General features: G+C 47.9%; 1 protein-coding gene across 1 annotated transcript; it reads right to left on the bottom strand.

Moving 5' to 3' along the window:
* Positions 1 to 8,539: 8,539 nt before the first annotated feature.
* On the bottom strand, positions 8,540 to 15,252 carry LOC137320154 (transmembrane emp24 domain-containing protein 10-like; the record flags this gene model as incomplete). Its single annotated transcript, XM_067981896.1, has 3 exons — positions 8,540 to 10,476; positions 13,042 to 13,199; positions 15,055 to 15,252. Coding segments are annotated over 3 exons (478 nt in total), but the record flags the coding sequence as incomplete, so codon positions are not given.
* Between the last annotated feature and the right edge of the window lie 461 nt (positions 15,253 to 15,713).

Here is a 15,713-nt window from a genome sequence, read left to right as displayed (position 1 = left end):
AATTCATGGTCCTGTTTCCCACCTCCTCTCATTAATATCTATCAGCTACACGTCACATTCTGTTGTGGGTTCAGACTGTTTGATCTTTGTCTATTTCACTTGCCCGTTTCCCTGTGAATCCCGATACTGACTGCGTTTCAAGCTGTGTTTATCTTTCTGTGTCCATCAGTGCTTTGATAGACGAATGAATATTTGTGCTTCTGTTTGTTACTTTAAATAAATTCGGGATGGACAATTCTCGCTCTGACACTGAAGAACTAATTGAGCAAATTTCACAGCGAAGTGTTGTTTATTGTGGTGCTGAAACTAAAAAAAATCGTAAGAGGAGCAAAGAGGGAAAACGAGAAAAACTTGTGAGTGAAATTAAGGACAACTTTCAAGGTTTTTACACGTATATTAAGAGAAAGAAGGGTGACTGAGAATAACGTGGGCCCTTAAAGACAGATGGAGGTGATATTGTAATTGAAAATCAGGAAATGGCAGAGTTGCTGATACTCACAGAAAAGCATGAGGATAATAAACCAGAGACACGAGGAAAACTGAAAATAAATCAAGGGGATTCAGTGTAAGTAAAATAATGGTATTGGAGAAAACAATTAGACTAAAGATAGACAAATCTCCAGGACCTGATGGTGACCATCCCAGGGGACTAAGGGGAATAGGTGAGGAAATTGTACATGCTTTAGTCATGATCGTTCAAAACTCTCTTGATTCAGGAATTGTTCCATGGATTGAAAAAATTGCCAATGTCATTCTGTTTTATATGAAGGGTAGGAGAAATAAAGCAGGAAATTATAGACCTATTAGTCTGACGTCTGTTGTGGGGAAGTTACCAGAATCTGTTATTAGGGAAAGAATGACTGAGCACTTGGATAAACATGGATTGATCAGAGAGAGTCAGCATGGATTTGTAAAGTGTAAGTCAAGTCTAACGAAACTAGTTGACCGTTTTGAAGATGTAACTAACGTGGTAAATAATGGAGTGTCTATGGGTGTTATGTGTACATTGACTTCCAGAGACATTCGTTAAGGTTTAGCATCAGAGACTGTGAACAGAAATGAGAGCACGTGGAATTTATAGCAACCCATTGACATGGGGAGGGAGTTGGTTTGGAGGTAGGAGACAGAGAGTAGGGTTAATGGGTATGTACTCAAATTGACAGGATTTGATTAGTGGTGTCCCCCAGGGATCTGTATAAATGAGGCAGATAAAGGAATAGAGAGCGGTACATCCAGGTTTGTCGACGACACCAAGTTAGGTGGTGCAGTGAGTAGTGTAGATGGGAGCATAAAGTTATAAAGGGAAATTGAGAGATTCAGTGAGTTGGTAAAACTGTGTCAGATGGAGCTTACATAGAATTACATCGAATGTACATCACAGAAACAGGCAATTCGGCCCAACTAGACTATACCGGTGTTTATGCTGCAGACGAGCCTCCTCCAACCCCTCTTCATCTAACCCGATGAGCAAACCCGAATATTCCTTTCTCCTCCATGTGTTTATCCAGCTTCACCGTAAATGCATCCATGCGATTCGCATTAACTACTCCTTGTGGGAGCGAGCTGCACATTCTAACGACTCTCTGGATAAATATGTTTCTCTTGAATGCCAGATTGGATTTATTGATGACTATTATATTCATGGCCCTAAGTTCTGACGTCCCCACTCCCAAAAGTACAAACACCTTATCTACATCTGACCTATCAAACCCTTGCATAATCTTAAAGTCCTGTATCAGGTCACCCTCAGCCTTCTCTTTTCTCTACAAAAGAGCCCCAGACTGTTCAAAGTTTCAATCTGGGGAAATGTGAGGCCATCCACTTTGGCCCTCAGCAAGATAAATCAGAGTATTTTCAAAATGGTGAGAAGCCAGGAACTGTGGGTGAGCAGAGATCCTTCGGGAAATCACGAAGAGTTGGCAGACAGGTGCAAAAAATAATTAAAATGGCTAATGGAATGTCGGCCTTTATCTCAAGGGAACTGGAATTCAAAAGGATGGAAGTTATGTTAGAATTCTATAAACTCTGCTAAGGCCACATTTAGAGTACGGCATTCAGTCCTGGGCACCAGACCTCAGGAAGGATATATTGGCCTTGCAGGAGGTGCAGCGCAGAAAGACCAGAATGATACCGGGGCTAAAATGGTAACATTATGAGGGCAAGTTGCGTGGACAAGGTTTGTATTTCCTCGTGTATAGAGGATTAAGTGGTGATGTAATTCAGGTGTTGAAGGTGATTCAATGATCCAATGGTGGGTGTGTGAGTTGGTGCTGAATCGGTCCCCTTCAGTGAAGAGAGGGTCAGCGGGCGCCTGACAGACACGGCTCGGAACGGGACTCGCTTCTCTCCGGCAGCAGCGGCTGGTTTAGAGAGATCTCTCTGTCTGCTGCTGTTACTCCGCCTCCCGCACTCTGGGAGAACTGCGGAGGTCGGTCCTCATTTTTCTCTTATGGATCCGGCTCCATCCGTTTACTGTTGACGGGAGTGCGTCTGATACCAAGTCAGTCAGAAGCGGGTGCAAATCACAACATAGGCACAGGCCCAAGGACTGGGGACTGGTTTGATATTGGGTCCTTTTTAAGGGATAGGCTCTAGAATGTTTGTATAATAATAATGATCAGAATTAACTTTGATACAATGAAGTTTTTTTCAGTTATTTCCCATTTCCACCCTCACCAGTTTTATACAGTAACAGGTAACAATGTTTGAGGGATGTGATGTCCAGTGTTGGTGGAATCAGTGTAATTTAACTTGATACATTGAAGAATCTCTTGTCTATCCCAGGCTCTTACCTTAGGTTTAGACCCTCACCTAGTTTAAAATTGGTCACTCACTGATATAAATAAACCAGTAACAACCCCGAAACCTCAGCGGGGATATTTGTTCCGATACTTAATGACGGTCCCAATTTCCACTGAAATTCTCAATCAGCAAATCCCAGAGGCTGTTTCGGGTTTGACAAACTGTGAAACAGATTGTTTTAAAAGCCGGAAAGAGGGAAAAACTGGTGGTTGATATGAAGTGTTATACATTATCTCTTTCTGTTTCAGATTTACAATTTCTCTTTGTGTCACTGACAGGAGAGGCTATAACGGAGCCCAGTGACTGGGTAACAAGCTGCACTGAGTCATTGGCCTGTGTTACAGACCGGCTCGTTGGACCTGCTCATTTCGTGAACTCGCTGGTGTCTCAGCACGTGTGATGACTGAGTGAATCCCTTCCCACACACGGAGCAGGTGAACAGTCTCTCAACCAATGGGCATGCGTTGATGTGTCAGCAGTTCATTTCTGCTTTTAAAGCTCTTCTCACAGTCACTGCATTAAAAGGTCACTCAATAGTGTGAACAAGTTAATGTTTCAGAAGGTGAGATGATCAAGTGAATCTCTTCCCACACACGGAGCAGGTGAAAAGTCTCTCCCCAGTGTGAGTGCGTCGATGTCTCAGCAGTTCGTTTCTGATTTTACATCTCTTCCCACAGTCAGAACATTTAAAGGTCTCTCAGTGTGAACTCGCTGGTGTTTCAGAAGGTTTGATGACCAAGCGAATCCCTTCCCACACACGGAGCAGGTGAACGGCCTCTCCCCAGTGTGAGTGCGTTGGTGTGTCAGCAGATTAAATTTGCTTTTAAACCTCTTCTCACAGTCAGAACATTTAAAAGGTCTCTCATTCGTGTGAACTCGCTGGTGTGTCAGGAGGTGAGATGACTGAGTGAATCCCTTCCCACACACAGAGCAGATGAACGGCCTCTCCCCAGTGTGAGTGCGTTGGTGTTTCAGCAGTTCAATTTTGCTTTTAAACCTCTTCTCACAGTCTGAACATTTAAAAGGCCTCTCCCCAGTGTGAACTCGCTGGTGTGTCAGAAGCTCAGATGAGCGAGTGAATTCCTTCCCACACACAGAGCAGATGAACGGTCTCTCCCCAGTGTGAGTGCGTTGGTGTGTCAGCATATTACTTTTGCTTTTAAAACTCTTCTCACAGTCAGAACATTTAAAAGATCTCTCATCAGAGTGAACTCGCTGGTGTGTCAGGAGGTGGGATGATCGAGTGAATCCCTTCCCACACATGGAGCAGGTGAACGGCCTCTCTCCAGTGTGAACTCGCTGGTGTGTCAGGAGGAGGGATGACTGAGTGAATCCCTTCCCACACACAGAGCAGGTGAACGGGCTCTCCCCAGTGTGAACTCGCTGGTGTGTCAACAGGGTGGATGACTGAGTGAATCCCTTCCCACACACGGAGCAGGAGAACGGCCTCTCCCCAGTGTGGGTACATTGGTGTGTCAGCAGATTCCTTTTGCATTTAAACCTTTTCTCACAGTCAGAACATTTAAAAGGTCTCTCCCCAGTGTGAACTCGCTGGTGTGTCAATAGGGTGGATGACTGAGTGAATCCCTTTCCACACACGGAGCAGGTGAACGGCCTCTCCCCCGTGTGAGTGCGTTGGTGTATCAGCAGATTAATTTTGCTTTTAAACCTCATCTCACAGTCAGAACATTTAAAAGGTCTCTCATCAGAGTGAACTCGCTGGTGTGTCAGCAGGTTGGATAACTGAGCGAATCCCTTCCCACACACGGAGCAGGTGAACGGCCTCTCCCCAGTGTGACTGTGTCGATGAATTTCCAGCCTGGAGGGGGAATTGAATCCCTTCCCACAGTCCCCACATTTCCACGGTTTCTCCATGGTCCGGGTGACCTTGTGTCTCTCCAGGTTGGACGATCAGTTGAAACCTCGTCCACACACAGAACACGTGTATGATTTCTCCCCTCTGTGAACGGTGCGATGTTTTTTCTGGCTGTGTAACTGGTTAAAGCTCTTTCCACAGTCAGTGCACTGGAACACTCTCACTCGGGTGTGTGTGTGTCGGTGCTTTTCCACTCACACTGATGTTTGAAATCTTCTCCCACAGACAGAACAGACAAACATTTCTCCTTCCACATTCAAAGGCCGATGATATTCAGGTCCTGATGAATCGAGTGACTCTGTCAGATCTTGACGTGATCTTTGGTTTGAGTTTCCCTCTGCAAATCCTCCCCTGTAAAAGGAGTTTATAAAAGTTATCACTGTAATTACAGGATAGAAATTCAGATCAGATAACTCTACTTTCTATGGAACACTATTTCCTCTCTCATTCCTCAAAGCTGTAAATCCCCGTCCCACACACTCTCCCTCCTCCCTGTGCTGAAATCCGAATCCATCGCATCATCTTTCAGTGGCCCTGAACCATAAGTGAAAGGGTGTGAGAGAGAGTGTGAGAGTGAGTGTGAGTACAGCAGTGGGCTCGGTGTGGAGAATGAAGTGGGGCAGGTGGAGCATGTTTCAGTGGGGCAGCAGTGATCATAATCTCATTGGGTTTAGAACAGTTATGGAAAAGGACAGGGGACAGTCAAATGTGAAAATTCTTAACTGGAGGAGGGCAAATTCCAGTGAGTTCAAAAGGGATCTTGTCCAGGTGGATTGGTATCAAAAATTGTCAGGCAGAACAGTAATTGAACAGTGGGAGGCCTTCAAGGAGGAGTGGGTTTGGGTACAGAGTAGACAGATTCCCACGAGGAGGAAAGGAACAGCATCCAAAGCTCGAGCTCCCTGGATGACTGAAGATATAGAGATCACCATTTCTCCTTCATTTACAGACGCTCCCTGACCGATCACCATTTCTCCTTCATTTACAGACTCTCCCTGACCGATCACCATTTCTCCTTCATTTACAGACGCTCCCTGACCGATCGCCATTTCTCCTTCATTGACAGACGCTCCCTGACCGATCACCATTTCCCCTTCATTGACAGACGCTCCCTGACCGATCGCCATTTCTCCTTCATTGACAGACGCTCCCTGACCGATCACCATTTCTCCTTCATTTACAGACGCTCCCTGACCGATCCCCATTTCCCCTTCATTTCCCGGCGGGTAGTGAGGGGGGGATAATGTTCACTGTTTTATATTCGGGTCTGGGGCCGCACTCGGGCTTTGTAAAGCCTGAGCCTGGGCCTGAGCCCGGACCCGGGCCCCGGGGTTTATTGAGCCTCTTGCTCCGATCCTCTGACCTGCACCGAACGCGCGCCTCCCGCAGCCTCGACTGGCCGCGCATGCTCAGGACACACTGACTGATAATGAGTCACTACCGCGCCTGCGCGCTGGGCTCCACTGATTCAGATAGGGCACAATCTGAACCGCGCTGCATGCTGGGTGATGCAGCCGCCATTGATGATCTTAATATCAGGCCGAAAAACAAAAACATTGGAAGCAAGAAGAGCGCGTTTGGACCAAGGAAAATAAAATAAACTGAAACCCCAGCTCTTTGTGTCATTGAAACCGGCACAAACACACAGCGCAGACGCTCCACCACTTTGGTGAACTCCAGAAAATATTTTTTGGTAACTTTTATTAAATTCGTTTTTTTAAATGTTGCAACCGACGGGTTCAATTCAGGTTTATTTTCGAACTGCACCTCAGGATGTCAGTCTCACCACTAATCCCGCCCTGGTGATTAAGGAGAGTTCCGGACCAATAGGAGGAGCGCAAATTGACTGGAGGGCTGACAGGGTGAGTTGGTCCTCCGACGAATCGGAGTGTGTGAGGGGCGGGAGTTGTGGCATAGAATGGGCGGGTTTAAACCCAGATGTCCCTCATTGTCTGAAACATAATTTTTAAAACCTAATTGATCTTAAACTCCAGGAGACAACTCGACCTTTCTGTTGCGTCTTGAAACAGATCAAACTAGATGAGGTGGAGCAAACATTTCAACATTTGTTAGAAAAACACATTAATTAAGAACAGCCAACATGGATCATTTGAGATAACTCAAGTCCACTGATAAAGGGAATGTCGTCAACATTGATTGTGAAAGGGTGTTTGGTAAGATGCCGGACAGGAGGCTTGTTGATAAAATTAGTACTTACCGCATTAAAAGGAATGAGGCAGTGTGTATCGGAAGTTGTGTAAAGGGCAGAAAACAGAGAGTAGTGGTTAATGGATGTTCTCCAGACTGGAGGGATGTGAACAGTGGTGTCCCCCAGGGTCAGTGTTGGGACCATTGCTAACCTCAATATAGAGAATGATCTGAGCTTGGGTATGTGGGACACAAGGTGAAAATCTCCAGATGACGCCAAAATTGGCAGCGTGGGGAACTGTGAAGAGGAGTCAGTGACTTCATTGTGTCGTCCACGGGTTAGTAAATGGGCCAGGTGAAATTTAATGCAGAGAAATGTGACGTGATGCATTTTGAGAGGAAGAAAAATGAGATGAAATGTACACTAAATGGTCAAAGTTTAAAAGTAGAGCAGCAGAGAGACTTAGGGATGGAAGGTTCTAAATAATGCATTGTCTTATTAATTAACAAGGCTGAGAGTCAGCAACTTTAATACCTCATGAAGAAATATATGAGCAAATTCTCTTTCCTCTCCCATACCAGAGTAAACATGCAAATCCCCCGTGTAGACGAGATCAGCCCTCTGGATGGAACCACGGACTCCCTGAGCTTGATCTCCGGTGTCTCCAGTCCCAACTGCCCCTTACATCAGTATCCCCTCACTTTTATCCCCTATTGTGATCCATCTCTGTTACTGAAGCTGGAACTTCCCTAATCTGTGGTTTACAAGGACACATTGCTTGGTTCCCAGCAGTTACTTTTCTTCAGTAGTGTTCTCATGATCCCTGAACTACCCTGCTTAGTGTTAATTAGAATCATAGAATCATAGAAAATTTACAGCACAGAAGGAGGCCATTCAGTCCATTGTGTCCGCGCCAGCCGAAAATGAACCACCCAGCCTCATCCCAGTTTCCAGCACTTGGTCCATAGCCTTGTCGGTCACGGCTCTTCAGGTGCATATCCGGGTACCTTTTAAATGAGTTGAGGGTTTCTGCCTCTTCCACCCTTTCAGGCAGTGAGTTCCAGACACCGACCAGCCTCTGGGTGAAAAATGTTTTCTCAGCTCCTCAATAATCCTTCCACCAATCACTTTAAATCTATGCCCTGCTCCTTGTTTGTTGACCTCTCTGCTAAGGGAAATCAGTCCTTCCTGTCCAGCCTATCTCGGCCACACATAAATTTGTACACCTCAATTAAATCAATCCTCAGCCTCTTCTGTTTCAAAGAGAACAATCCCAGCCTATCCAATCTTTCTTCATAGCTAAAATTATCCAGTCCTGGCAACATCCTCGTAAATCTCCCCTGTACCCTCTCTAGTGCAATTACACCCTTCCTGTAATGTGGTGACCAGAACTGTACACAGTACTCAAGTTGTGGGCCTAACCATTGTTTTATACAGTTCCAGCATAACCTCCCTGGTCTTATATTCTATGCCGTGTCTAATAAAGGAAAGAATTCCATTTGCCTTGTTAACCACCTTATCTACCTGTCCTGCTACCTTCAGGGATCTGTGGACATGTATTCCAAGGTCCCTCACTTCTTCTGCACCTTTCAGTATCCTCCCATTTATTGTGTGCTCCCTTGCCTTATTTGCCGGTCCCAAATGCATTACCTCACACTTCTCCGGATTAAATTCCAAGCCCTGTTCTGACACAACACACTCCCGACTCCAGCTTTCAGTTGAAAATTAATTTTATTCTTGGAATGAGTTTGTAAAGATTCCCAAAGACTGGAATGGTTTAGACAGGGACAGGGAGAGGCCGCAGTCTCTGGCCACTCACGCAGGGAGCAGGAGGAGGAGAGGCGAGTTTTCGAAGTTTGAGCCGCCCAAACGGTCCAAGTTTCACTCTGTCCCTGCCTCGAACCTCCGAGGGTCGAACTGCTCGGGCTCCGCACCTCCCCTGGGCCTGCAGTGGGCCCACGCCATGCGGTGTTGAAAGACACGGGGAGAGCTGCACTTGCTCGCGGCAGAGAACTTATTAAAAGCACGTAAAGCCCCTGGTCAAGATGGGCATCACACAGCAGGTCTGACTGGCAACCTTCACACGAGCAGCACATTTAAATCAGGGTGTTGGACAGACTGTGAACGGGCACTGATCAAACTGGAGTCTCCAATGTCAGATACAGGCCCCAAATTACCCACCCGGATTCATTGTCAAAACAGTCCAGAACCCTCACATCACATTCTCACAGAGTGTTTGATGCAGCCATTTAACTTGGTGCTGGTGGATCAACACAGAGGGGAAAAGTGAACCCCATTTTGCTCACTGAAACTATTCTGGACTGACTGTCACAAGGACACGGCCCTGCCTTAAATAACCAGTCGAGCTGCTGTGGCCTCACCCAGGGGGAGCAGGACCACCGGGGGCCCTCGGATGATGTGAGGTTTGATAGCGGGGATAATCGCGGCCCGCAGAATGTTAGCCTAAGGTGGGGGTGCGAGGGGCCAGGCCTGGGGGGGGATTGAGGGGTAGGCCCGGGGATCGAGGGGCAGGCCCGCGGGGGTGGAGTCGAGGGGGGGGGCGAGGGGCAGGCCCGGGGATCGAGGGGCAGGCCCGTGGGGGAGTCGAGGGGGGGGGCGAAGGTTAGAGGGGAGCAGGGTTCGATCAGAGGACACAGATTTACTGTAATTTTCGAAAGATCCAGATGGGAGAGGAGGAGAATTCTCTCTTTACACAGCGAGTTGTTCTGATCTGGAATGCGCGGCCTGAAAGGGCGGTGGAGGCAGATTGAGTAATAACTTTCAAAAGGGAACTGGACAAATATTTGAAGGGGAGAAATCTGCAGGACCGCGGGGAACGAGCAGGGGGGAGTGGGACTAATTGGAGAGCTGTTTCAAAGAGCCGGCACAGGCACGATGGGCCGAACGGCCTCCTCCTGTGCTGTAAGATCCTACGAGGTTCAAGGTGCAGCGGGGTCAGGGTGGAGCGGCTGTCACCAGCTCTGCCTGATGACCATCAGGTGAAGTCCAACACAGTGAAGGAAATGCAGCCCCCAGTGCACTCTCCCTCCCTGCAGCATTCCTCCAGGAATCCACTCGACACTGTGCAGCATCACACCGGCAAATGAGTTGGAGAGGAACTTCTACAAACGTCAGATTTTTCCCAAAGAAGTTCGGACGTTTGTCTCTCTCTCTCTCCTGGGGAGCAACGGGGCCGGGTGGAATTAATCCCAGTACCTTCCGAAAACAATCAATCAATCATCGAAAGCTCAGGGCAGCGAACACTATTGGTCCCACCTTCTGATCCAGGGCATGTCTGAGGATACTGATTGTTTCCAGGACTCCCTCAGACTGGTCTGAAACACCGACCGGGGGCCAATTACTGACTGCAATGCTACAAATTAAAACACAACCTACAGTTTAAACATTCAAAGCACCCCATTTAATATAAAGAGACATTATTGTAAATTAACCCCACCCACTGAACACTCTCCAGGCACAGACAGACACACACGGGCCAACGTTTTACACACACACACACATCGTCGTTACTCAATGAGCTTCTTGGCTTTGAAGAAGCGTCGCAGGTAGAAGACCTGCCAGGTGGCCAGGCCGACGAGGCAGCACATGGAGAAGATGCTGAAATACAGGACACGAGCACTGGTGGACTCTGCACGGAGGGAGGGAGGGAGAGGGGCTCATCAAACAGGTTGGAGGAGTGGATTCAATCTGCACTAAGATCACTTCACTGAAGGCAGCCCTCCCTCTTCCTTTCACCTTGCTGCCCCGAGCACCGTTTCCCTGCTCTTGGGTCACTGCTGCTCCGAGTCTGGCCTTTGGTCGATGCCTGGGGTCACTCCCTCCCCCGAATCCCCATCCTGGATCCTCTCTCGCTAAACAACTCAGGTGAGAGCAGGGACATGGCAGGCCTTTCATGGGAGCGTCACTCTGTCCACAACTGACACCCTGTCCCTTTCTAACAGGTCAATCCCACCACCTAGAATCTTACAGCACAGGAGGCCTCTCGGCCCATCGTGCCTGTGCTGGCTCTTTGAAAAAGCTGTCCCATTAGTCCCACTCCCCTGCCCTTTCCCCATAGCCCTGCAAATGTTTCCTTTCAGTGTTTATCCAATTCCCTTTTGAAAGTTATTATTAAATCTGCTTCCACCGCCCTTTCAGGCAGCGCATTCCAGATCATAACTCGCTGCGTAAAATAAAACCCTCATCGCCATCTGGTTCTTTTGCCAATTACCTTAAATCTGTGTCCTCTGGTTACCGACCCTTCTGCCACTGGAAATAGTTTCTCTTTATTTAATCTATTAAAACTCTTCATAATTTTGAACACCTCTATTAAATCTCCCCGTAACCTTCTCTGCTCTAAAGAGAACAATCCCAGTCTCTCCACATAACTGAAATCCCTCATCCCTGGTACCATTCTAGTAAATCTCCTCTGCACCCTCTCCAAGGCCTTGACATCCTTCCTAAAGTGTGGTGCCCAGAATTGGACACAATACTCCAGCTGAGGCCTAACCAGTGTTTTATAAAGGTTCAGTATAACTTCCTTGCTTTCGTACTCGATGCCTCTATTAATAAAGCCCAGGATCCTGTATGCTTTTTTTAACAGCCTTCTCAATTTGTCACCTTCAAGGATTTGTGTCTGTGCACTCCCCAGGTCTCTCTGTTCCTGCATTCCCTTTAAAATTGTACCATTTAGTTTATATTGCCTCTCCTCATTCTTCCTGCCAAAATGTATCACTTCCCACTTCTGTGTTAAATTTCATCTGCCATGTGTCTGCCCATTCCACCAGTCTATGTCCTCCTGAAGTCTGTTACTATCCTCCACATTGTTTATTACATTTCCGAGTTTCGTATCATCTGCAAAGTTTGAAATACCCTGAATACCCAAGTGCAAGTCATTAATATATATCAAAAAGAGCAGCGGTCCTAATACTGACCCCTGGGGAACACCACTGTATATTTCCCTCCAGTCTGAAAAACAACCGTTCACCACGACTCTCTGCTTTCTGTCCCGTAGCCAATTTTGTAACCATGCAGCCACTGTCCCTTTAATCCCAGGGGCTTCAAATGATCCCTTCTGTCTCTGGACCCCGTTTATACCGTCCTTCCCCAAAAACTTATTCCACAACTCTGCCCTCTGGTGTAGAAAGGTCCCAGCCCTCTGACTCCAACTCCCTGGTTTAGATGAGTGGAGGCCTCCAGCCCATGGAGCACCCCATCTAACAGCCCATGAAAGGACTCTGTGTTTTCCCTCCGCTACCCGACTGAGAGCCTCCCCTCCGGGTGTTCCATCCTGCCCACACTCGCCCCAGTTTGTACACACGTTCCCTTATCCTGCAGTCAAACTTGGAATGAAAATATGCAGAATCTTATCTGCCTCGACAAGGCCCCCTTGTCAGAAGATGGTGGGTTCGAGCCCCACTCCAGAGACTCGAGCACCTAATCCAGGCCGACACTCCCAGTGCAGTACTGAGGGAGTGCCGCACTGTCTGAGGTGCCGTCTTTCCGATGAGACGTTAAACTGAGTCCCTGCCTGCCCCTCTCAGGTGGACGTAAAAGATCCCACGGCCACTAATGGGAGAAGAGCAGAATTCTCCCCTGGGTGTTCTGGCCAATATTTATCCCTCAACCAACGCCACTAAAACACAGATTATCTGGTCATGATCACAACGCTGTTTGTGGGATCTTGCTGTGCGCAAGTTGGCTGCCTGTTCCCTGAATTGCAACAGTGACTACACTTCAAAATAGTACATTACTGGCTATAAAGTGATCTGGGACGTCCCGAGGTCGTGGAAGGAGCGAAATAAATGTACGTTTTTAAAAACTAAGTCCCTTTGACACTGGGGATCAGTCCTGCAGTCCTTTTAACCCCTGGCCCCTGGTACCCAAGCCCTAGACCACCCCTCTTTACTCCGAGGGCTAGTGGAGGGCAGTTGGGGCAAGGGATGCTTTGCCAAAAAAAGTGCCTGAAGCAGAGCCCACTGCATCTTTCACAGGACGACTGGATAACCGTATGAAGCTGAGGCTCGTGCTATGGGGGAGAGAAGGGGAGAGGGGCTTATGTCCCGGGAGGTGGAGGGAGCTAAAACCTACAAACTTCTGACTTGGAGGGGTGAGTGACGCTGACCGAGGAACGAGACAGGGTCCCCGAGACCGAGAGCAGTAAGTGGAGAAGGGGCGGGTGTTGCAGACTGAAGCCTGTGCTGGGTGCTCCTACCATTGGTGTCCCTCATCTCTTCCTCTCGCTGCTTCATGTCGGCAAAGTCACTGACGATCGACTCTGACAGATCCTCCAATCGTCGCAGCTCCACCTCAAGTGGCTTCAGCTTCTCCGCCTTGGCGATCTGGGCAGGGAGAGAGAGAGAGAGAGACGGTCTGTAAGATCGGACAAAGATGTCGTAAATCCATTGTTGACTTGAGAGACCCACACGACAGAAAGGATATTGAAGCACTGGAGGCGAGGGGAGGAGATGTAGAGAGGGGCGAGGTTCTTAACACTCCCAATCTTGTTTCTTGATATCACGTGGAGTGAAACAAATTGGCTGAAGACTGGCTTCTGTGATGGTGGGGATATCGGGAGGAGGCCGAGATGGATCATCCACTTGGCACTTCTGGCTAAAGATGGTTGCAAACGCTTCAGCCTTGTCTTTTGCACTCACGTGCTGGACTCTGCCATCATTGAGGATGGGGATGTTTACAGAGCCTCCTCCTCCCGTTAGTTGTTTAATTGTCCACCACCATTCACGACTGGATGTGGCAGGACTGCAGAGCTTTGATCTGATCCGTTGGTTGTGGAATCGCTTAGCTCTGTCCAAAGCATGTTGCTTCCACTGTTTACCATGCATGTTGTCCTGAGTTGCAGCTTCACCAGATTGGCACCTCATTTTTAGATACGTCTGGTGGTGCTCCTGGCCTGCTCTTCTACACTCCTCATTGAACCAGGGTTGATCCCCTGGCTTGTTGGTAATGGTGGAGTGAGGAAAATGTCGGGCCATGAGGTTACAGATTGAGCTGGAATACAATTCTGCTGCTGCTGATGGCCCACAGCGCCTCATGGATGCCCAGTTTTGAGCTGCTAGATCTGTTCTGAATCTATCCCATTTAGCACGGTGGTAGTGCCACAAAACACGTTGGATGGTGTCCTCAGTGCGAAGACGGGTTTTCGTCTCCACGAGGACTGTGCGGTGGTCACTCCTACCAATACTGTCATGGACAGATGCATCTGTGACAGGTCGATTGGTGAGGGCAAAGTCAAGTAGGTTTTTCCCTCGTGTTGGTTTGCTCACCACCTGCCGCAGGCCCAGTCTGGCAGCTATGTTGCTAACAGTCCTTTTATACTTGTTTTAACTGTCTGATTCACTTGTTTTATTCCTTATGCTATCTGCACTTGTGAAGAGAACTCTTATTTGGGCAACAGACCTACTGGACCATATCTAGAATATACTGTGTGCAGTTTTGGTCTCCTTATTTAAGGAAGGACATAATTGCTTTGGAGGCGTTTCAGAGAAGGTTCACTCGACTGATTCCTGGGATGAGGGGGTTATCTTATGAGGAAAGGTTGGACAAGTTGGGCCTGTACACACTGGAGTTTAGAAGAATGAGAGGTGATCTTATTGAAACATCTAAGATCCTGAGGAGACTAGAAGGGGCAGATGCTGAGAGGATGTTTCCCCTTGTGGGAGAGATTAGAACTCGGGGACCACAGTTTAAAAATAAATGGTCTCCCATTTAAGACGGAGATGAGGAGAAACTTTTTCTCTCAGAGGGTGGTGAGTCTGTGGAACTCCCTTCCCCAGAGAGCGGTGGAGGCCGGGTCAGTGAATATTTTTAAGGCTGAGTTCGATAGATTCCTGATTAACAGGGGAGTCAAAGGTTTCAGTCGATAGACGGGAAAGTAGGGTTGAGGTCACAATCGGATCAGCCATGATCTTATCAAATGGCAGAGGGGCCGAATGGCCTACTCCTGCTCTTAATTCGTAGGTTCTGATGCTGTTTTTCTCACTTCTTAAAAATATCACACTTGTTTTTCATCACTGCTGTATTATTTTTTAATCAGTTATTTTATTATTTCCTGTATTTTTGATGAACCTGAAGTATTTATATTACCTGTGACACTATTGTGACCTGGACTTTGCTCTCATCCCTTTTTCTTATCAGTGAGCTATTTTCCCTTTTATTATTATTTCTGCCCGAGCCCTCCCCGTACCCCAGGACCCCCCCTCGGACTCACTCACCCGGGGGCAGGCGGCTCTCGAAGCAGATCTCGAACATGTCGTAGTCGTCAGTGGTGAAGGCGAATTTGCCCTTAGTCGCCTCCTCCTTAGAGTACAGGATGTGGCCGGAGGAGTCCGTCACCTGGGGGAGGGGAAACAGAGAGGTTACACCCTGGCTCCAGCCCGGAACTGTCCCCCACAGCTCCCTCCCCACACCACCCTCCCAATGTGGAAAGGTACAAAAAGATCATTAAAAAGGATAATGAACGTTGGCCTTTATCTCGAGGGCTGGAATACAAAGAGGTGGAAGTTATATTACAGCTGGACAGAGCTCTGGTCAGACCCCATCTGGAGACACTGCGTCCAGTTCTGGGCACCGTCCCCTCAGGAAGGATATATCGGCCTCGGAGGGGGTGCAGTGCAGATTCACCAGAATGATACCGGGGCTAAAAGGGGTTAAATTACGAGGACAGGTTGCAGAGACGAGGCTTGTATTCCCTCGAGTGTAGAAGATTAAGGGGTGATCGAATCGAGGGGTTCAAGATGATTAAAGGATTTGATGGGGTCGATAGAGAGAAACTATTTCCTCTGGTGGGGGGAGTCCAGAACAAGGGGAATAATCTTAAAATTAGAGCCCGGCCGTTCAGGGTGATGTCAGGAAGCATTTCTTCACACA

The sequence above is a fragment of the Heptranchias perlo genome, unplaced genomic scaffold, assembly GCF_035084215.1.
Source record: "Heptranchias perlo isolate sHepPer1 unplaced genomic scaffold, sHepPer1.hap1 HAP1_SCAFFOLD_987, whole genome shotgun sequence".
NCBI lineage: Eukaryota > Metazoa > Chordata > Chondrichthyes > Hexanchiformes > Hexanchidae > Heptranchias > Heptranchias perlo.
Note: the sequence above shows the minus strand (reverse complement) of the source record. Positions and strands in the feature narration are given on the sequence as shown.